This window comes from Acipenser ruthenus, chromosome 9 (genome assembly GCF_902713425.1).
Source record: "Acipenser ruthenus chromosome 9, fAciRut3.2 maternal haplotype, whole genome shotgun sequence".
Lineage (NCBI taxonomy): Eukaryota > Metazoa > Chordata > Actinopteri > Acipenseriformes > Acipenseridae > Acipenser > Acipenser ruthenus.
The window spans coordinates 39,117,502-39,142,294 of NC_081197.1; the positions used below are offsets into that span (position 1 = coordinate 39,117,502).

The 24,793-nt window shown below is 38.0% G+C and overlaps 1 protein-coding gene across 3 annotated transcripts in view; it reads right to left on the reverse strand.

Annotated features, from left to right (window-relative positions):
- Positions 1-24,793, reverse strand: part of LOC117405132 (mannosyl-oligosaccharide 1,2-alpha-mannosidase IB-like) — a 94,997-nt gene that overhangs the window by 64,959 nt on the left and 5,245 nt on the right. For 2 of the 3 annotated variants that reach the window (XM_059029963.1, XM_034007947.3), the window contains one exon: positions 14,453-14,708. In XM_059029963.1, coding sequence (XP_058885946.1) covers positions 14,453-14,708 — 256 coding nt within the window. Of the gene's footprint in view, positions 1-14,452; positions 14,709-20,704; positions 20,960-24,793 lie in introns of those variants that run through there. The other variant, XM_059029964.1, reaches the window with a different exon arrangement.

The window sequence follows — 24,793 nt, forward strand, 5'->3', positions numbered from 1 at the left end:
AGCGCTTTGAGATGCGTGCATTTAGGCGCTTTATAAAATAAAGATTATTATTATTACCTTGATATCGGTACTTCCATAACATTTTTTTGTTGTTGTTTTAAACTGCAATATTGTATCTCACAGTGGGTCCCATGGGACATTTTCCCAGAACCACGGTTATCCTGCGATGCAGCTTGAAGTGTAAACTCAATGTTTTCTTTTTCCAGCAGATTGCACCAGAGCTTCACCTGCACAACGTACAGCACCAAGGCGATTCCGTATGACGTTCTGTTGTCCAGCTCGTGGTGTGGGCGGAGTCTTCTTTTGTCACACTGTTCCATTTTTTCCAATACAAGCTAGTGCTTTACTCATATTACTTTCTTCAGCTGTTTCATTGCTGCTTCATGCACCATCTGTATCTTCTGATACTACTTTTTTATTATTATTATTTATTTCTTAGCAGACACCCTTATCCAGGGCAACTTACAACTGTTACAAGATATCACATTATACATTATTTCACATTATTTTTTTACATACAATTACCCATTTATACAGTTGGGTTTTTACTGGAGCAATCTAGGTAAGGTACCTTGCTCAAGGGTACAGCAGCAGTATCCCCCACCTGGGATTGAACCCACAACCTTCCAGTCAAGAGCCCTAACCACTACTCCACACTGCTGCCCCATGTGCCCATCATGTGATGCTACATATTCACCATCATCCTCATAGTCACTATCATCTTTATCTACGTGGAGTACTTGTAGCAAAACTTCAAATATATTTCTATTCGCCATTAGTAACACCATAAGCACACATGATTAATTTATATACCCAACTGTGACAGCCTGTGCACAGGACAACAATTATATACTGCAGTAAACCTGTAAAAAAAAAAAAAAATGACTGCTGGGGCCTCACAGAGTTCCATGCATTCATTTTATGCCACTGTCATCATAAGGGTACCCTTGATGAGGGCTTCTCTGTACACTTCACAGTAGAAAATAGATTGCACTTGGCAAGGGCATTAACTCATTTTTGTTGGACAAGTTAATTTGACAATTAGTCACCCTTGGAGAACAAAACATAAAACCCACATCCTCAGCTGTAAGTTATTATTTTTTTAATGTGAAGTTCAATTTGAGATCTCTCTCTCTCTCTCTACACACATCTATAGCACGCAGTGGGCACCGGAGGGGTCCGAAAGTTAGAAAAAAAAATATTATTTTATTGTTATTTATTTCTTAGCAGACGCCCTTATCCAGGGCGACTTACAATCGTAAGCAAATACATTTCAAGTATCACAGTACAAGTAATAATACAATTAAGAGCAAGATAAATACAATGACTTTGGTTCAAGCAAGTACAAGTGTGACAAAATACGATTCAATAATACAGCAGATAACAGTGTCAGTGATAGTTACATCAGGATATGATTAAATACAAAATACTACAGATTACAAAATACTACAGATTACAAAATACAGCAGATTACAGTACTCTGAAGTACAGGATTAAATGCAGTAAAATAGGGGGCAGATAAGAGCAAGTAAAGCACATTTAAGGAAGGGTGATAAGTGTCCCAGGGGAAAAACTGTGATTAACAGTGATAATATCCTTCACAATTATATTTGCAGATGTTACAACCTTCATATTCTTATAATTGAAGCTACAGGTGCCTGTAATTACGTTTCTATCCTCCCTCGTTTCAACAGGTACTGTGCTGCTATTCTCTTAATTATGCTTCAACAATTGTTAAAATTAAAATTAGTTATTTGTACCATAACCTTGGAGTGAGGACTACTGCACAGCTTGTGGGAATGTTCAAGATGGGCTGCAGCACCAAGCTTAACCTTGGAATGAGGACTACTGCACAGCTTGTGGAAATGTTCAAGATGGGCTGCAGCACCAAGTTTAACCTTGGTATCAGTAAGGTACTTGCCAGTTTAAACATCATCATCTATACCGTCTCAGTTTCAGTTTGTTTGGGATTCAATAGTGAAATCATCACAAATTTTCACTGCTCTGATGTGCACTCTGAAATGGAGCACACTCTATTCTACTGCCTAGGTCACTACAGCAAAGATAAGTTTCCCCTTAGGTAACGCTGTCACAACGCATTAGCAGCTCAGACAAACATCTCTATAACTGATTCATAAACTGCATTAACTGCAGTTACGTAAAAGTTGTTCTGCCGTCTCTGGGGTGTACAGTGGATCTCTCTGCACAGTAACTAAAACAGACAGCCACCAATAGCTGTGATTTAGAAAGCCATTTCCATTTCTTCAAAACATTTTTGAAGAGATTACTGTAAGCCAAACCTTGATGCCAAATCTAAGAGCCATGGAACAAGGGGGCACAACAACCTTGTGTACAGTGTGACAATACCGTATAACTTCAATTTGGCGTTTGCAGCGTTTATTTTAAATTGATCAAAATGACTGCAGCCCTTAAACGAGGGCGCCGATTATACGAGGGTGGCCTTTATTAATAATACTATGCTTTACAAACGCTGCAATATTTAATTAAATTATTTAAGGCATTTTAGAAAAGGCGCCATGAGGCTCCGATCTGCTTTGCGTGTTGCTGGAGTGCTGCAGTGCTACAGGCCATAGAGTCCCTAACTTTCTCGGTTGATCATCTTAAACGGCACTGGAAATTAAAAAAAAAAAAACAAACACACACCCTCAAAATATCTCTTACCCTAAATAAAAAACTGAAGCAACAACCAAATCTATTTGGATTTGGAAAATCTACATCTGGCCAACTCCATGAAAATGAGAATGTAACTGAAGATGAGGAGAAGCTAACAGAGTGTTAGTATTTTAGCCAGTAACTGAAAAATAAAGAAATGTGTTTACTTTCCTGGATTTTTTTATATAGTTGTCTTCCCTGGCATTTGATTAATGTAGTTATATTTCCTGGCATTTTATGTATATAGTTCCCTGGAATTTAATGTATATAATTCCCTGGCATTTAATGCATAAAGTTCCCTGGAATTTCATGGAGTTAGTTCTCTGGCACGTTGATTGTATACAGTTCCCCTCCCACAATTTAAAGATAATAAAAAAACACCCATTACATGAAAACAAAGCATGCAAAAGCAATGTGTCTGCAACACATGTCTCCTCATATTGTCCCCGTTTGAAAATGTTGGCCACCATAAAAGTTCACTTGGCCACCAGGTTTTGAAAGCTGGTGGCCAAAGGGATTTGTCCCACTCTGGCTGCTATCTAACAACATCAAAAATCAGCTACATACAAAACTGCATCTGCATCAGTGAGTGTGGCTCCTGCAATGTTTGTATTCCAAGGATGGCAGGACTGCTTTAAAACACCTTCCTATGCACAGAAAACTAGACTTTGCCTTGGACACAGAGCAGCGGCTGACTTTAGCAAAGGTGTCGGAAAAGAAATACTTGAATCAGCACAGTAAACTGCTGTTCAATCTGGGACATCACACATCAAATTCAAGTGGGCAGCCAGCTAATTAACTTAATGAAATAGCTTGGTTAAATCAACGTAACTGGCTAATGAAAAAACAGAGGAAACTCTAGTGTTCAAATACATAAAGAAAATAAAATCTCATTAGTACAGTAGCTGTAAGATCTTCAATTAAATGTGTTAACTAAGGTCTGCAAAAGCATAAGGTGGCAAAGCACAGTTTAATAAAGCTTATTGTTGACTTTTTTCATGTATTAATTTCAGCAGTTACTGTGCTAAAATATATTTAAGATATACCTCATAGGTCTTTATTATAGTGTTCAAATATAAGAACAATGTATAATAATAAAAATAGGTACTGTACTTGTGACTGGTAGAGAGGTGACTAGTTTTTAACCACACTAATTCAGTCAGTGTGTGCTTCTATACTGTACCTATCATCAGCAAGGGCTTCAACTTCAGTATAAGATCCATTGAATGTACAAGTATGTCCCTAACACAGTTTTCGTGCTATAGGACAAAATGCAATCAGACCACCAGTATAAACATACCACGTTTCTATGGAGCCCTCTCTGATCACTAATGTTGCATATTCAGTAGACGATATAGGCAGCAGCTTTATAAATGTAAATTGGTGCGGGTTACTGTATTACCATAAACATTACCATAGACCATGATACTTCTCAGAAAACCTTTTCTGAGGAATGCAATTAGTCACTGCGTTCAGCGAAAAGGAGTACAGTACACTGAATATCCCTTCCAGATATTTCCCCCCTTCATGTAACCAGCTGCTACATCCTCAAGTGAGATGGGAGGGCACTTTAATTACCATGCTACAGTGATTCAATCAAGGGACATTTTCGTGCCTTGCATGCAAAAACAATGCACCGCTAATTGTGTAACCTAGAAGCATTTTTAAATAACAGCTAACTGCTGATGGCCATGAATGAGGAGCTCTCAGAAACATTCTTTAGCTAATTAATACTATAAATATATTAAAAATGTGTCATCCCCTGCCCTGAGCAATTTCAATAGTAGGAACAGTGTCACCTTTTAGCTATCGCCTACAGAATAATAATACTCTCAAATAAAACACAAGCTGAAATTACATGTACTGGTACACTGTGCACTTTTTATTCTGCATTTCCCATTGTTTTATTGTCCTGCGAAAGCAAAGAAAACGAAGTGTCAATAAATAGCCCAGTTAAATGACAGGGTTCAAATGAAAGATCTGTTTAAGACTGATGCATCATGCATTGTGAACGTTACACCTGTTCTGCCAAAATGAAAAAAAAAATAAAAATAGGCCAGATACAGAAAGGAAGCCTTGCATGTTAAGTCTTCAACAACAAAAACTGAAGGCTTTTTTTTTTTTTTTTTCTGGAGACAACATCTAACTATTCCCACTTTAATTTAGTATTAAAGAACATATCAGTGTTACACAGGCTTCGAAGCACAATCAAATGTATGCTTCACTGCACAGCACCAATATCCTTTCCCACCTCACTTCAGAAACAAGCACACTTGGGGAGTATGAAAAGTAATTTTTGCTAGAATAGTTAGTAAAGAAGCAACAAAAAAACTCTGGTAACACACTCTACCAAATAAGTTAATTTATACACGACTTGTTAGATATTAGTGCCGTTTGATTAAGAGTCATATCTAAACCCCCTCCCTGACCCATCAAGTGTCGATCTGCACTGAGTTGAGCTGCAGTTTACCAGCCGCCTCTCGTACAGATTCTTCAGGATTGCAGTCAGGTCCCCAGGTGGACAGGCTGTACCTGCAGGCTGGCCTGATGCCACAGCACGCTGGAAGTGTTCTGAATGCTAAAGCAGGCCCTCTCACACAGCTCCATCAGGAGGGCAGTCACAGTGATATTTGGATAACATTGTAGTTTTTAAATGGGCCGTAAGAAGCCTCAGAGGTTGGAGCGCTTGACTGCAGTGCAGAGGGGCTGGGCGCTCCAGCTTGGCTCCGAAACAGACACACATACTCCACAGTACATGTGCAGCCCTTCAGTAGCTGGAATTTTAATCACCAGAGTCTGACATACTGTACCACACTGGTGGTGTCTTTGAAACCTCAAAATTGAAGCACAAAGTACAATGCGAAACTGCCAAGGCTACATTTGGGCTGTTTTTTCAACTGCTCTTTGAACACACTGCAATTAGAAAAAAATATCTGGTATTCCAAATACCTAAGTTACAGTTCTTGCAAAGGGGCCACTTAAAATTGTGTGCTGCTGGATTTTATGGCATACAATATTTTACATTTATTTATTTATTCATTTTAATAATTGGTAGTTTGAACATCCAATGCAAATTATCCTAAAAATTCAGCCCGGGGTACATTTACAAAAGAGCTCAGCAGCTGAAAGGTCTGTGTACAAACTACCAAACAGGATATCCAGTAGAATGCAGTACAATGCATTAATCAAATATGTTAGTAGCATATACAATGGAGTATTACAGCAGACATGCAAATTATACAAATAACAATGTATGCATGAATGAATATATAAATTAAATGAATTCAAATATACAATGGATTTGAGTTGGCCACGCATACTGCTTAAACCTTGGACTCTGGGTTGGGTATAATACAGTACCCTTTTTTAGACAGTGTATTGTCTCTGTGCCTTTTGATGCATTCTTTACTTAACTGTATGCAGTGCTCCAGATATTTTTTTCTGCCAGTGGTAAATCACTCCCAGAAATTTGCCAGCTGCAGTAGTAATTTTAAATTGCTTACGAACTGCAGTAGTAAATTGTTGTCTTAATAAAATAAGTCACAATTAGTACAATTACTTTTTATTTCAAGGTGAAATTTTGCACAGGATAAAATTTACTGAATTAAGTCAGCAGAAATGTAGTCATAATAAACAAAAATAATGACGTTATAAAACTGTGCTTTAAACTTTGTTTTATAGCATTACAATAGCATTTTGTACAATACTGATAGGCCTATTAAAGTATAAAGGTACATGTTTTCATATGGTCAGTGCTTCACAGGCTAAATGATCCTAGTGCTCTTAGGAAATCTACAGTTAAGGACTACTAAGAGTAAATATAATAAACAATCAAATTAGATCATATACAGAATTTAAAAAATAAAAAAATAAAAAAATCTAACACAAGTGTGTCTGTCCTGAACGATAACGTCTTTGCTGCCACCAGTGTTTGTTTCATTTCCAGCAACGAGGTCTGTAAACACAATCTGATGGACTTAACTTGAATCATCTCAAAATTAGCCAGCATGTATTTCTTTTAACTTAAAACATCACAGATGGGTGACATGGCTCATTTTATTCGTTTGTTGTTCTGATTTTTACATGGCTGAAACAACCTGGCTTCCCTCCTACATTTACTTTCTTTCCAGTGCACAACAGCTTTGTTGAAGTTGTACTTCTCAAGTGATGGACCAAGCAAAACAATCCCCATCAGTTTGTTCAATTTGGTTGTTGACAAAGATTGTGGGGACTAAACCGTCCTTCACACTCTACACTTGTGAGACACATACACAGAGCAAGTTCACAGAGGAGTGCAACATTTGGAACAATGTCTGTGTGTACGCTTATGATTCTTTGTGGCAAAGTGCCCCGCCCCTGTGTGCATTTGTGTGTTCTGTGTATGTATGTATGGGTGCGTATGTTAATGTTGGTGTATAGATTGGTACACGGGATATAAACGGGTCTGTGTTTCACGTGTATTTAAAGTGTATAATTATATTTAGGCACGAGGATGGCACATCACTTCACGTGCAGATAAAATGTGTATAATGTGTGGCACGGGGTTGCACGTAATGAATTCACGTGCTGGGATTCAAGTGAGTAATTAATTAGTAATTGAATCCCAGCACAACAGTATATATAGATGCACGTTTTAGTCACTTGTGGTTAGGTGTTCGGTGAGTGGAGAACGGGTGAGAGAGAAGGAGAAATACATTTAAATATCAATTGCTATTACGTGCTGGTAGGACCAGCACGATACTTGTTTATTTAAAACTCACCGTGTTTGTTTGTGTGTCTGTCCGTTTACTGTATAGTCCGTTTTGTTTGTCTTTTTATTTTGGCGTGTAGTGCCGTGTCCTGTTTTGTGTACCGTTTCAAACCTTTTTATTTGTTAATAAACGCTGAGTGCAGCCACTGTCTCTGTATTCCTTCCTGCTTCCGGTCTGACGCCACCCACTCTGGCCGTCTTTGTGACATTCTTTTACAAAAATTGAGACTTGTCAATTTTTCTGTAGCTTTCACTCATCACGCCATTTACCATTGCCCACTCTATCTTCAGCTGGTTACTATTTACAGTGCCTTGCGAAAGTATTCGGCCCCCTTGAACTTTGCGACCTTTTGCCACATTTCAGGCTTCAAACATAAAGATATGAAACTGTAATTTTTTGTGAAGAATCAACAACAAGTGGGACACAATCATGAAGTGGAATGAAATTTATTGGATATTTCAAACTGTTGTGGAGAAGTTTAAAGCCGGATTTGGATACAAAAAGATTTCCCAAGCTTTAAACATCCCAAGGAGCACTGTGCAAGCGATAATATTGAAATGGAAGGAGTATCAGACCACTGCAAATCTACCAAGACCTGGCCGTCCCTCTAAACTTTCAGCTCATACAAGGAGAAGACTGATCAGAGATGCAGCCAAGGGGCCCATGATCACTCTGGATGAACTGCAGAGATCTACAGCTGAGGTGGGAGACTCTGTCCATAGGACAACAATCAGTCGTATACTGCACAAATCTGGCCTTTATGGAAGAGTGGCAAGAAGAAAGCCATTTCTTAAAGATATCCATAAAAAGTGTCGTTTACAGTTTGCCACAAGCCACCTGGGAGACACACCAAACATGTGGAAGAAGGTGCTCTGGTCAGATGAAACCAAAATCGAACTTTTTGGCAACAATGCAAAACGTTATGTTTGGCGTAAAAGCAACACAGCTCATCACCCTGAACACACCATCCCCACTGTCAAACATGGTGGTGGCAGCATCATGGTTTGGGCCTGCTTTTCTTCAGCAGGGACAGGGAAGATGGTTAAAATTGATGGGAAGATGGATGGAGCCAAATACAGGACCATTCTGGAAGAAAACCTGATGGAGTCTGCAAAAGACCTGAGACTGGGACGGAGATTTGTCTTCCAACAAGACAATGATCCAAAACATAAAGCAAAATCTACAATGGAAATGTTTATTTGTGAACCAATCCAGGTGTTAGAATAGTCAAAGTCCAGACCTGAATCCAATCGAGAATCTGTGGAAAGAACTGAAAACTGCTGTTCACAAATGCTCTCCATCCAACCTCACTGAGCTCGAGCTGTTTTGCAAGGAGGAATGGGCAAAAATTTCAGTCTCTCGATGTGCAAAACTGATAGAGACATACCCCAAGTGACTTACAGCTGTAACCACAGCAAAAGGTGGCGCTACAAAGTATTAACTTAAGGGGGCTGAATAATTTTGCATGCCCAATTTTTCAGTTTTTTATTTGTTAAAAAAGTTTGAAATATCCAATAAATTTCGTTCCACTTCATGATTGTGTCCCACTTGTTGTTGATTCTTCACAAAAAATTACAGTTTCATATCTTTATGTTTGAAGCCTGAAATGTGGCAAAAGGTCGCAAAGTTCAAGGGGGCCGAATACTTTCGCAAGGCACTGTATATAGAGGAGCACACTGCTTTTTTGTCTGTGTCCCTTTGCACTCCAAACCTGTCCTCAACATGTTCTAAAGCTTTTTTCACTTCATGCTTTTCTGAACAAGAGAAGGTTGCTGGGTCAAGCAGAGTTACTACAGAAGGGTCAGCATTTACTTGCTGAAGTATGCATTCTTTCAGTGAATAAATGTACGTCACCATCAGGAGACTGAAATTATCATTCTGCTTTATCACTGTAGTTCACCAGCTCAATTTGAGAATATTACAATTTTGGCCACCTTGGCATTAGTTTCACTTAAAGACACTTCTAAATTCTGACAAGTAATGGCCATCTACTTCCTTTAAGGCATCTAACCCTGACACACATGCCTCCACCACTGGCACATTCTCTCCAAAACCCAAGGGCTCCTTTTGGAAGCATTTGCACAACATAGCTACTTTGTCATGCACATCCAGCATAAAGGAAGTGACTGAGCCACTGGGTTTCCATTAGCAGATAACAGACAGGGTAAGCAGAATGGAGGAGTAGCACTTGTGAACAGCATACACAGTATTTCTAATGCTGAGCCATCTAACTGTGATCGGTTCTTTTAACACCAGTTTCATTTCATCCAGCATATCCTGAACTTCCTGTCACTTTGTGTACATTACAGAAGAGCTGGAGAAATGATAATACAGGGTAGAGAAATAACTGCTGAACTTGCTCATAAATGGCACAGCTTTTACTGCTTCTCCACAAGCCAAAGCAAGTTTGTCTGCTAAGCAGTGAAAATGCACAAGAATGGCCAAGAGTTTACAGGTACTGTAGGCTGGTAGCAACAACCCCAGAGAGCAGCTTGATGAAAACACTTTCCAACTAAAATAGTTATACCCTAGACAATTCATAACCTTTAATTTCAGAAAAGACATTTGATTGGTAGTCAAGGCAAAACAAAGAATGTACACGTTTTATTCAGTATTTGAAAACCTTTTATGTTTTAATTGTATACTGGTACAAGGTCATTGGTACCAGGTCACACGTGAAAAGATGTTGGCAGTACAAGTATCTGTACCACAAACTGAATGGAATTGCATGTACAATCCCCCTGTCATGAAAACTAAAATCTGGCAACCTGAATTGAATCTTATTATAAAGCATCATAAATATTTTATAGGACTGCTGTTTGTAGATAATTTAAGTGTATTCACTCTATATTGATTTACATAAGAGTCAATATTAATAACCCATGTAGGAAATTGATTCCTGCATAGATTCAACCTAGAGGAATCTGAATAGCTATCAAAAAATCGACTGACTCCACAAACCATTTCAAATTCACAATTACCGACTTCAGTAAAACTGGGCCAAGCTTTAATAATTATTTCAAGGCATTAGCAGTTACAGCTTCTCAGTTGCTGTCCCCTATAATGATAAAGAAAAGTTCTGATAAAACATCACTACAACTCAGTCAGCTAATCATTTACTGAGGTGTTTGGTTTTCATGAGCGATGCACATCTCAAGGTATCATAGTACAGTATGTGCTTGTATGTGTTTCTGCAGAAGTGGGTCTATATTGAATATGCTTTTCATGTAAAAGGATTTGGGCATACTGTGATATCGTGGTGAGGGTGGGGGTTCATGCATCCTATAAATGATGGCTTCTTGAACATTAGACCTTTAATGGATGCTCCGATTGTGGTAAAAATCAACCCAACAGCTGAGCATGACAAGCTAAGTGTGGCAGGCAAACAATAAAACCAGACAAATTTAAACCTATGCATTCTTATTTATATAACTTCATAATAAGGGCTTCTGTTTTTCTATGCTTATTCATTTCATTTTTAGGTGCTTATTTTTAGTTATTTTCCAGTTTTATGTAAATCATCTTTTTTTCAGGGCTTTCGCTTTTTATATACTGTATGAAATAAGTGTTTTTCGTTTACTTTCCAAAATGCTTGGACATTTTTTTCTGTCAAAATATGTATAGTAGTAACTCGACAGTACTTGCATCTTCTTTCCTTTGCTGTCTTCCACAACAAAATCCCTACAGTCACTGGCATATTCTTTTGGGGTTTTTGTGTGTAGGCATTTTTTTACATTTCGCCACATTTTGCAATTCTGTTTTAAATCCTCCGTACCGTAAGTGTAATACACTTTAATTCTGCGAACAAACCTCCATTCCTGATTGTAATCTTGCTCTAAATCTCACAGGCAGCGTCTCCAATAGGAATGTAGGAAATGTAGGAATGTGCTGTCACTCAGTAGTTGGGGTGGGTTTAAAGTATTCAGAATGAATCAATGTTAGATACAAGTCAGGAAGGAGGGACATTGCCCAGCTGAAACTTGGGTGTTTTGTTGATTTTTTTTTTTGGGTGGTGGGGGGGGGGGGGTTGTAGTAGGTTTTCGCTTCTTTGAACGGGAAAGGGGTGATCAACATGAAGTGAGCAACCATTTCCACTGTTTTTCCGGTGGTTTCCGGTGTTTATTGACTATCCACTGATTTCATTTTTAGAATCCAGAATCGTAATGCATACAAAAGAGAAACATCCCTGATAAAATAAGAGCTGCAAGTAAATCTATTTTACAGTGTTAAAATATCATCCCAGTAGAGTGCCAACATGCTTATTGTCACATAGTGTACTTAATCACTTTTCACTCAATTACAAAGCAGCCCTTCTACTGGGTGCTCATTCTGCAGGCTTTTGCCTCCGTTGATAACACTTTGATATCTTGGGTGAGTTGAACTAGGAAAAACTTTCGACTTTATACTGGTTCACACTTATTTGGGATCATGTCCACTGAGCTCACTTGCCCTGTATCTTGAGGTTCTTTTTTTTGGTCTACTGTTCTTTTTCTATAGTGCTAAATCTTTTTTTGTAAAAAAAATATATATATATATTACATGTACACAGTCTAACATCATTATAATGAACCCCCCTGGGACCTGGAGAAATGTTCGTTATATCAGGTTGTTCACTATGCTGTATCAGAATGAAACGCCCAGACTGAATTGAACATCTTTATACACTATACAGTAGTTCTTTCAAGACAGCTTCACATTGATCCACATTTAAACTGTATATTTAAAAGAAAACAGTAAAGAAAGAAAAAATAAAAGGTACACTTACATGCTGAATACAGTAATTACGTGCCCTTTCTCTTGAAAAACATATCCAGCATAGCTTGCTTCATATTTTTCATGGTTTTCTCAGTGCACGCTGTTTTAATCTTGTTACCTCCTCACACCTGTTGCCATGGTTGCAGTTTGTGTGAAGATGGCAATAGTTGCATACGTCACATATGATTCGCACTACAATAGGTTATCTATGAATCAGACTTTTCTTCGAACTAGCCTGTCAAGGTCTTTGTTTTCACTGAGAGAATAACACATTTACACTGGAGAAAGTTCAGTGTCAGTCACTACCGAGATCATTTTATCCAGGAAGATTTTTGTAAAATCGCTCTAATAGAGCTAATTTCTATTGAAAAAAACGGTTCTTGCTGCTTGGATCGTTAGAGAGGGTTCATTATAAGAAGGGTTCTTTATAGTGAAGTTAGACAGTTAGACTGTGTGTTTATATATATAAAATATAAATATATATAGATTTGAATCAGCTTCAGTCAGGCACAGTATCTAAAATTATGATTTCAGTCCATATGTACGTCCTTCACTCACCATTTTCTTTCTTCATCTTTCTCAGAGTTAATGACCTGATTAGAATACACGTTTGTACAGACACAGAGTAAGTTTTTTTTTAAAAAAAAAGTTCCTTTCATTTTCAAGAAATCTGTTTGACAGAATTGGGTCCTGCCACAGTGTAGGGCTATGGTAGGTTTGCTGTAGTCTTGGAGTTTAGCACTTTTATTCCTAGTTATTATGTAGAGTGATGATTCAGCAGTTACATTATAGTAACTATGCATAGCTTCCACTTTGTCTGCATAACAGAAACTAAATTAACTTCCCCTTCACTCTGTAAAAAGGAGGACCAAATAGTCAGTCAGTGTTTTTTTTTTTTTTAAACTTGGGTTCTCCTAGTTTCTAGTCTTTTGTTCAAACCATCTGTATCTCAGACTTCTGGGTAATATAATACAAACAAATTGTACTGAAAGCAATTACTTTACCTGATTGAGCCGAACTGGTTGATTACACGCTTGGCTAATTTACCCGTTTGTTTACCCCATGGTCCAATTTTAATAACAGGCTTTTAAACCTTTTAACATGTCAATGTAAATGAGATCACATTAATATTCAAGCAAAGCGTTTCTTTGTTTTAAAATATTCAATTTAATAATTGTATTAAAATGGTTGCTTCTCGTTATTGTTTATGCAACACATTTTAGAAAGTAAAACAGTAACTGTTCAGCTATTTATTAGTGCTGAACCTCATTAAGAATAGAAGAAGGCTGTGTAGGAAATACAATAAGCATCCTACAGCTATTCTCTTCCATTTAAAGTCAAAGCTAAGCTGACAATTAGAACTGAACCTACTTTAAACGCTCCTTAAAGAAAACTATACATATAAAACTTAGCGTAGAAGTAAAGAAATCTTCATAGTAAGAATTATTTTCTGTTGTGATATTGCTGAAAAAAGTGGTAGTGAAGCAGTTGCTAAGGCAACATGGCAATTTTTTCACCACTACAGTAGCCTATTCACTGGACACAAAAGGTGGCACTTTTTTTTCTGAAACACAGAGCCAGCTGGCATAGTTTTGTTTTAATGATTAGAATGCCATTTCAATGATTTTTAATTTGTTGAAAATCTGTGGTAAAATTATAAAACTAGAAATCAAAATAACTCATTCTGATTTTTTCATTATTTTGACCCAAAATAATTGCACTTCCTTCAAAACCATACATTGCTTCCTGTCCTGAAGAGCTACATTGTATTCATTCATCTGCTTAGTTACACAGAAAAATAGATTTGGATTGATAAATCACTAGTGAACTGTTAACCTGATCACACTGCAAGCCTCTGCTTCAAAACTTTGAATTAAACCCAAGATCTCTTTCAGGGCTCAACAAGCAGCCCAGTCTGGAATAAATACACTGTATATGTATTAGATTTATTCAGAATCAAATCTGTGACTATACTTTCATTGTTCATAAATGCATTAAAAAAAAAAAACAGTAATGGATCAAATCACGAAAATAGAAAAATTAAAGTCAAGCAGACTAACATTTCAGCTAATACCTTCGTTAATGTCAGCAATATTTAGGAGAACAAGGCTGGTTGATGTCATGCTGACTGAAAAAGGTTAGGATGGGGTCATCATGAATTATTTAAATCTCTAAATATTGCATGACCCTACAGTATGATACAATGCACAACTAGACGGACATGACAGGTACCGGAGGTAGGGGAGTAAATAATGAATGTATGCAAGTCTTACCTCTCTGATCTTGTCACGTTTCTCCTTGACGTCAGGATCTCCCGGGTCTCCATCTTGAATGCCCACCAGCTTGGGCATGGGAACAGGAGGCAGCAGCTTGCTGTCTTTTTTCTTAAGGTCCTGGGCCACCTTGTTCTTCTCAGTCTGGATCTCGGCTCGTAGCTCCTCGCGGGACTTCTTCAGCTTCTCCTTCGCCTCCTCCAGCGCCCGCTCATGATCTGCACGGATCTTATTCCTCAAATGCTCCTCGTCCTCCCTGTAGAGTACGAGAGGGGGGCAGTCACTCAGAACCCTAGCTCATATTCATATAGACACACACACAGTCAAACCTGTATAATAAACCTTCAAAGGGACTGAGCATAAACTATGACAATAAGTGGAGCTGACATTTATCAATGAACTCTGATACCTAACAAAACAAATGACCACATACAGTACAAATTGAAACCAATTTAAGTTCTCAAAGTCCTTGTACGGTCCTGTGTGCATTCTTTTAGTAGTAGAAACCACTTGAGAGTTGTGATAGGCACTCAACATTGCATTCCTGTTTTTAAGACTCTTGGAGATCGTTGACGGGGCGAAGAAAATGTATAACGAGATTTTTGTTGTTCTCCCCCCCTCCCCCTCCTTTCATTTCAGCCTTCATGGCTATGTTTAAATCTTTTAGATTCCATTTTAATATGCAATGCTAAAAAAAACAAAAAAAAAAACAAACACTGGACACAGTTCTGATCTCCACACGTCCAGCTGGATGTGTAAAAATACAGTACAGTTGATGCATGAATCTTTAAATGATATTTAAGTAATATTATCAGGAGCTTGTTTCCATTGACTCCCATTATACTGTGGTTGGGACATTTCAATCTGACAATAAGCTGGGTGTGCTATTAACCGGAGTGATATTAAGTGGGCTTGACATACATACATACATACATACACACACACAGTGCTGTGAAAAAGTATTTGCCCAGTCTGATATTTTTGACACTGAATGTTATCAGATCTTCAACCAAAATCTAATATTAGATAAAAGGGACCCTGAGTGAACAAATAACACAAAAATTTGAAGAATACCAGCTCATAAGTAGTTTAGTTTAGGGGATACTGATCCAAGTTAATGTATAGCGAGGGTTATGTAGTGTAGCAGGTTCCTGGAGCGGGATGCCTCGTTCAGTAAGGCTAGCGCTCACCCTGTGTTGCACCTTTTATTTGTAGTTTTTGTACTGTGTTTTATTTTGCCTTTTGTACAGTCTTCTGTATGTGTCCTCTCTGTGCGTTACAATCGCTGGTAGCGTCACATGACCCGTTTGTTTACTTTCTGTTTTGTCGTTAATAAATCCTGCACGCCTGTGCTGGCGTTTCAACTCCAACTCCCATGTCTCTCTGTCTTGCAATGTGGTTAACCACACATGTGACATGAGTACCTTGTCACAACACCATTTAAATGTTGATCAATGTGAAGGCATCTTCATAAAAGTACTATATATTGATGTTCAAACAAACTTTGCCGTTTTGTCATTATTCTGATATAGAAAAATGCCAAACCCTATTATAGTGAACACCCTGATATAACGAACATTTCTCCAGGTCCCAGGTGGGTTTGTTATATTGAAGTTAGCCTGTATTATTATGTGATAATATATTCTGACCCATGTTTTATTTTATATAAATACATTTAAAATGCATCTCATCTGGGTCAGCAGCAGGAGTACAGTATTTATGTATATGATCATAATAAACATTTAAAAAGTATCAATACTGTAAGTACTGTTATGATTTGTACACAAATACCAATAAAACTAGGCATTTTGACAAAAACTCTCTATCAATGTATTTTGTATTGGGGAACAACTGCTTATCAGCCCCCACCCAAAAAAAGGATTGCCCTTTCAAGTTAAGCTGGCTGGCTAGACTGGCAATGTCTAAAAAAAACAGTGGTTTTGTTTACAGTGTTATGAGACAAAGGAGCCTGTAAGAATAAAACATGAAGCTGAATGAAGTGGAAATGTAGCCTTCTGGTATATTGGGCATGGTTGGGAAGTATAATCAGAGAACCATTAAGGAAAAATACAAAGGAAAAAAATCATTAACACCATCTATAACCATCAATTTCTTAAGAAGCAGAGCACAGCACACACTAGCTGTACTGTGGTTGTTCCGTACAACATAGTCTTTGATTGCTAATTATTCACTAATCAATAAGGATACTGACAAACTAGAAGTGCTAGAGAATTGATACAACCTAATTAGTCTACTGTCTAACGAGTAAAGAAAAGAGTGACATGCTGTATGTAATTTAGCATCAAGCGTGAAAATCAAGTTCATGTACAGTAAAGCAAAGTGAGCACAAAAGCAAAAGGGCCTGTGGTGTCTTCCATTGTCTGGAAGCAAATACTTTTTTTTTTTTTTGGATCCTCTATCACTTCCGATCTTTATATTACTGATACCTTTTTGTAGACAAAATATTTACTTTACCATCTTTACTGTGCCTTCCCATGCAGACTCCGATCTTTAACAGAGCTTGAAAATAACAACAACTATCTATTGTTTCAAACAGGAGCATGCCTGTTTGGGTCACAAATACTGTAAGAGTCAGTAAACTGACATCAAGACCAGCCACTCCGAAAGTAGTACTTCACATATTTAACACACTGTTCTGCCTAAACTGGTCTGGTCTATATTATCATTATAATTCCACATTTCTTGTTAATACATGTATCTTGTATTACATGTCAATGAAGTCACAGATTATTATTATTTTTTCTTTGTTCTCAAATGTTATCTTATCAGAATGTTCTACAGCATGGCAGATTGCTCCAATTCATAGTTTTACTACAAGTTTAACAAGACAGGCCCAAGCTTGTTACATACACACAGTGGCTAATCAAGCTTGTATTAAAAGCTGGAATCCGTGGATGTGCTTTTTTTTTTTTTTTGGATTTTAAAACAAAACACTGTAATTGTGTGCTTTAAAAAAAAGTATGAACTAAGCTTACTAATCTCCACTTAGCAGAAGTGACCAACTACCCTGCGCGTTCTAGGGAAATTTAATTACTGCAGCAGTCACAGTGAATTCCAGAGAAATAAACTTGGTGTGGAACTATTTTGGATTTCAGCCAGATGACAACGGCAACAGACACTATTATATATATATATATATATATATATATATATATATATACACACACAGCAAGCATTCCACCATGCTGCTGCATTATTAACTATGTATTAGTCTCTTATGCACTTTGTACTTGCAAAAATTTTTTATTTGCCAGCCATTTAACATGTAATGGGCATAAGATCCAAAGTATCACGATAGTATTGAATATCTTGATACTGTGCATGGTATCGTATCAACACTCCCTAAATGAGGCATCACAGAACAGTAATTAAAAGGTCTAGTTATAAAAAACATGTACTGATTTTTATTCCTATTTACAGTCCCCTGGCAAACAAAAGAAATGGCCACTAAAATAAAGCTACGTTTATGCTCCAGGGCCTGCCATTGTGCATTTATCAAATATAAGCGTCTCTCAGTTGCCCTTAATAGTGATATTTTAGTACAGGGGTGTGCAATTTGTGAAAAAAACGTATTGTCCAAGGGACAAAATGCTAGAAAAATCTACTTGCCCCCTCACAGTCCCACAAAACACACACAAAAAAGTAGAATATAAAACTTGTAGGGTTTTGGTTTTATTTAACAATACAATTAATCAATTGGTGATTAACAGGGGTGGATCTAGCCTTGTAGCTTGACTGGTTCACTAAATTCTTCAAGATACACAAAATGTTCCCTGTGACCCCTCCCCACTTCAACAAATATATAACATACTTTAAGGAAATGTTCCTTTCAGTGCAGTTTGGAACACATTTGCTAATATATTTTGGTAACATGCTAAGAGTACAACTATAATAAGCAATACATAAAAAAAAGCTTCTGCCTGTTTTTTTCACTCTTACTCTAGAAGCTGAATTCTCTCTCTCTCTCTCTCTCTTATATATATATATATATATATATATATAGCATTTAAAATCTAAATATGGTAAATGGCAAACTAGGTAGCAACACTAAAATCAAAATCATTAAATTTTTTGCCACGGAAAGTTGTTTGTCTTGAAATGTTTCTAAACAGTAAACAATTTTTTTTTTTTTTTTTTTTTAAACATCCCAGTACTGTACACGTGTAAATTACACAACACATTTTTTTGTAATCCGCCAATACCTTAGCGACTATGGTGGAGTTTTGTAACTTTACTATGTTGCTGCACTTAAATGTCAGATTCACGTATTAAGAAAGCAGTATCACTTATTTGCTAATTTACAAAAAACATAAATAATACCTTAATGACTCAGTGACTTAGACTGGCGGTTGTCATGCTGCTCAAGTATAAATTTGATAAATTACAAGACTTTTATATATTTTATTAATTCGGCCGATAATCATTATCGTGATCATTTACAGACGCTAATCAATATCTGAAAATGTCATTATCGTCCAACCCGAAAGTAATGCAGCAACTAACTGACACATTTAAGTCCATAAATAGGCCTCCTTCCACACTGCAGAAAGATGCAGATAATAGGATAGTCTGCAAGTCTACAGGGAACTTACACAAGCCAACTAACACTGCTTTAGAGTTTCTTTATATTATGAAATCATATCATGGAGGTACAGTAGGACACCATCATTTGAAACAACAACTCTATTGCACATCACCTACCTATCTCAAACAGCTTCTACAGAGCCTCCTATTTCAAATAAAAAGAAAAACAGAGAGAGCAAAACTAAGAAAATTCCGAGACTCTTGAGTATTCATTTGGAAGGATGCCCCTGGAGTCCTGTCAGGCTTGTACCAGAGTTAGAAACTCATATTACTGCAGTCCTGCATCCAGTCCTGTGTTTCAGGCCCCTGGTAAATCTGCTGTGAACTGACTGCACTTAAAACAGCATGAGCCTGAGCCTGTGGGTTTACTAATGGGCAGCTGTTCGGGCAGCTCTAAGGGAGGAATTATATTTATATAAAGGAGGGTCTGATTGCTCAATCACCTGGCTCCAAATCATTTCAATAATATACTTAACTGAGGGCACTGTAGATCTGAAACGCTGGATTAGATGTAGGACTGGCGTGAGTTTCTTATCCTTCTTGCACACACAGATATACCAGTGCTGGCCCGGCAAGCATGTTAAGAAACAAGGCTACCTTGTTTAACAATGGACCGGAATGTCATCGAGTCAGCATGCAATCGCAATGCAATAGAAAAACAAAATGATTAAATATGGCAGCAGCTCAATGCTACGTTATAGTTTGTGCATTTTTTAAAATGTTTATTTCTCTTTTCTAAACACAGGACATGCTGGTACTGGTATGTGTTATTTTACTGTTAGTTTTTGTGTAAAAATAAAAGGCCTTACCTTTACTTTTAAAGGATATGGGTTTGGAGATATGACAATGCAGCACCTGTTTTTAAGTCAAAGTTGGCACTGTGCTTACATATGTTGCATTTAGTTACAAGTAATACACTTGCCTCTTTTCTTAATTTTACTTCTGACCTAAATTAGAGATACAGAGGAACAAGTTCTCACACTGCAGTATCTGCTGTGCCTGGCTGTTTTGCCACTGTCAACATACATGACATTATTACATTACAGCCTTCATTGCAGTTATAAACAGAATCAAAATCAAACTAATAGAAATAGAGCTCAAAATACACATGTCCTGTGTACTGTACACAATATACAGTTCACAATTAATCTTAATACAAACCCTTTATGCTCCTGTGTACTACATACCCATGTTCAATAGAGATAAAAACACTTATTTTTTATTTTTGGTTTGAACAATGAAATAAAAACGCTGCTAATAACGCAAATAACAATAATAAATCAGTAAACAGTAATTATCAAATAAAAATCAAACATCAAAACGTGTGCCATTATCGACTTGCTCTGTGCCATTTATTGAAATGTTCAATACAACAGAACCCGGGGTTGACTTCGCAACTACTGCACATTTTTCTTGTGTCCTTTCTTTTGTTTTCATTTTCGTAGCAGACCCTGCACCTTTTTTGCGGTCTCTGCTTCCCTTGTGTTGGAGGGATAGTCACCGGGCTACTTTGCGCAGGCATTGTGATGGATCTGGCTGCCGCAGACACCTGCTTCATTGCCTTGTACCCAGTACTGTGTTTTGATAGTGTTTCATCACAGCACTGCCATTTCAAACCAAACAGCTTCCTGTTTGCAGCTGGCTTACCTGTTAAGTGATAAGTCAGCATCACTGTCGCTGGTATCGAAATCCTCTGAACCAACTTCGAAATCTTCATCGCTCCCGTTGTCGTTCTCCACGTACGTTGTCATGTTTAGCTTTCGCTAAAAACTATATTAACTACAACTAAACAAGTAAAACTAATAATAAAACAAAAAATAATTTAAAAACACACACACACACACATAATATATAAATATAATAGCACTGTGTGCTAAGTTGGTACATACTTACCCCAAAAGACTTAAAGCTGTTATTGCAGCGAAAGGTGGCTCTACCAAATATTAATGTGTGGGGGTTGAATACTTATGCAAGCAAGATATTTCAGTTTTTTTATTTTTCTTAAAAATATTTCCCAACATAAAACCAATGTCACCTTACAATAATTGATTTTGAGTTTCAGTGTTTTAAAATAAAATACCAAACAGAACGAAATTTCAATGTACCATTTGTAATTAAGTAATATGAGAGAATTGGTCAGGGGTCTGAATACTTTTGCAAGGCACTGTATATACACACACACACATACTTGTAAAAGTTGAATGGCATCCCGCACTATATCTCAGTCTTCTAAACGCCCACAGGTAGATTGGAATCGTTACATGACACGCAATTGGATATAAATGTCACCTGATCCTCCCCCCGACTGTCATTGTACATGCCACAGTACTAGAACTGTGTGCGCTTCCCCCTCTCTGAGTGGCTGGTAGGCGGGCTTTAATGGGATTGTTTGCCCTATAAAAATAATACTCTGCTGTTTCCTCAGGGCTGCCCTTTTAAAGAATACACTAAAATACGTACTGGGAAGTACGGGAGCCGGGACCGAGAGAGAACCGGGACCAAAAAGAAAAATGAACGAAGTACCGAAAAAGACAAAGAACGGAGAACTTAGCGGTAGTGGGGAACCCGTGGGCAGACCCCTTGTGTAGTGTACGGTAGGCTGAGGAGACAGCCAGAGTAGGACGGAGACCCGGGCCGTGTGGCTAGCGGCGGCTGGGGTAACGCTGCCGAGGTGCAGCACCTTTTCTTTTGTAGTTTTGTTACTGTGTTTTATTTTCCTGTTTTCTTTCACCTTTGGTTTTGGAATTATTGTTTGAGCACTTGACCCGTACCGTAGTGGTATGTCCGTGGTTCTGTGTTACCATAGCTGGTACGCAGACCACGGTGCACAGCGCCCTCTGCGGGCTGAAAATAAAAAGTACACCCAGCATAATAAAACTGGGCACCTGTGCGGTGCTTCAAGTACACCTGCTGTTTCTTGTGTGTCAGTGAATCACCCACCACCCTCCCACACCCCTTTTACACTGGCACTCCAACCTGGGTCCCAACCCGGATTCTGGTTACCCGGGTCACAATCCCGCGTAGTGTGAAACCACGTACCTGGGTCGTATCTGGGTTGACCCAGGTCCCAACTTCCCACCTCAGGATGTGGCTTGACACGCTTTGACTCGGGTTGAGCGAGACAAAATGTATGACTGCTATTCATAAGCCGACGAAATAAACAGCCACAGCTGCGTGAAGGTTTTACTTCCGCAAGAAAAATTTCTGTTTATTCTGTTTAGCTACATTTCTGTTGATTGAGACCATGATGGTGTGTCTCCCAGAAGGCAGCAGGGATGAAGAAACACTTTCTCTAATTAACATTTGGGCTGACAATTCAATCCGGAGAAGCTTGGCTGGACGTGCTCGTAACAAGCTGCTTCTGGGGCACCAATACGCTCATTGTGTACTTGCGTCTGTCACCCAGGTGAAATCGCGTACCTGACCCGCACGACACCGGGTCCTGACCCGGGTAGAGCATGCCAGTGTGAAAGGGGATTTAGTGGGCAGATGCAGTACTTTTCAATAGTTCAATCTCGGCTATTTTTGCAGTTTGCTAGTTAAAACCAGCTGGACTGCAGCAGTAAATATTTAAAATGGGGGATTAGCCAATTATCTAATTTCTCTTACAATAAGCCGACAGTTTTTTTTTCCTTTTTTGGTTTGAAAAATAAAATCTACTTGTGGAATTACTAATTTGGAAAAGTAAGAGTTTCATTTTTTCAGTCGTGCTCACATCTCACTCTAGCCAACAATGGGATACCAATAAAGATGAAAAACAGTTACATCCCATTACTTTAAAATGTAACAACAGACAATATATGCAGCAAATGAACATCCCTGTCCTTTCAACCCCAAATTACCAGTGGCTTAAAGTGACACATAAAAGCAAATCTGTCACAAATATGAACTAGGTTATAACGTGTATGACTGTAAGGTTGTCAAAAGAGAGAGACGAATACAGTGTTTGCATTTATTAATCAAGACAATGAGCAACCAAATACAGCCCACTACATGTCCAATACTTAGGGCTCACAACTGCTGGTGGCTCAAAGATGGACAGAACTCACCCACCCAGTGTTTTGGGGGGGGTTCCTTCCTTGGGATGAGGCTTTGATATCTTCTGGAATCAGAGGTGATTCCCAAGACAGATTGAAAGTCCATCCTGATCCCCTGCTAATTTACAGTCTATAATTCACCCAGGTCCTACAAAGAAGCTAGAACATCTTGCTTAAAACACTATGCAGTAATCCTACCAACATTACAGTGAAGACTAACAGAAAAACAGATTCCTCTCCAAATTTACAAAAATGCATTAGAATACATACCCGTTCATTAATAAGCATGAAGCGTGAATAATCTCTTCAGAGTATTTTGCATAAAGATCAAGCTTAATCCTCGCTAATGGCAGTCATTAATGATGTACCCACAAACTCTCTCCTCCAGCTACACTGCCATTATTACTAACCACATACCCATACATTCCACCTCCCAGGCACACTATACTGTGGCTGGATTGTGCAATCATAGTATCAAAATACTGGAATATCATTGGAGAGGGCAGCAGTGTGGAGTAGTGGTTAGGGCTCTGGACTCTTGACCAGAGGGTTGTGGGTTCAATCCCAGGTGGGGACACTGCTGCTGTACCCTTGAGCAAGGTACTTTACCTAGATTGCTCCAGTAAAAACCAAGCTGTATAAATGGGTAATTGTATGTAAAAATAATGTGTAAAAAAAAAAAAAATGTAATTGTATGTAAAAATAATGTGATATCTTGTAACAATTGTAAGTCGCCCTGGATAAGGGTGTCTGCTAAGAAATGAATAATAACAATGAGATTATACATGCTTTACCAAATCTATAACAAACTAGAACTTTTAGTTCTGTAATTAAAAGGGGAATGTCATATCAGATTGTATAGTAAAAATGAAGTAAAACTGAATTGTGAAAAATAGCCAGAGGTCGTGGCAGTGAAATGGTTAATATCTATTAGAAAGCAACTGTAATGGATCACAATTGAGATAATAATAGAATACAACAGTGCACCAAACACTAAGAATTACTTAAAATGTACTGTGTCCCTGCAGCATAGCTGCAACTGCAATATGACAGCCATATTAAGTCAGAGGTCAATGTCATGGTCAGCAAATCAAATGGTTTCTTTGGCACTGTGGCAGCAGCAACTTTGCAAAAACACTGGCAAGCATCTCAGCTGGCTACAGTACATTTAATATATTGATTCCTGGTAAAATGCATATAATCTCTGCATTATCTTTGACAAGTGAGCATGCAGCAGACAGATCAGTGTTCTCCCCAGACGAGAAGTAATATTGCTCTGTAGGATGGAGAGAAGTCCACCTCCCTTGGCAAACTCACTGTGTAGGTGTCAAAGTGAACAGAGAAGGTAAATAAGCAGTACAGTACACCCTTGCTATAACGCCCTTCATTATAACGAACCTGGCCCATGGACCCTAAATAAAAAAAGATAATATAAACACACACTGTCAACATCGCAGTTTGTACGCACAGCATGCCGCCTCTGCAGTGAAGGCAGCTCTTTTTTTGTCTCAATAAAAAAAAGGAGTAACACAGGCATATCTCTGTCGTGAACATAGGTTGTCAAAAAGAACTGTTTTTTGGCTTGTTCAGCAACATGCGTCAAAGCAAAACTGATTAAAGAAAAAAAAACAGCAATAAACCTTTCATATCAAACTTGTCAAGGTTGATTTTGAATAAAAATTCAGTTTGAGATTCTTGC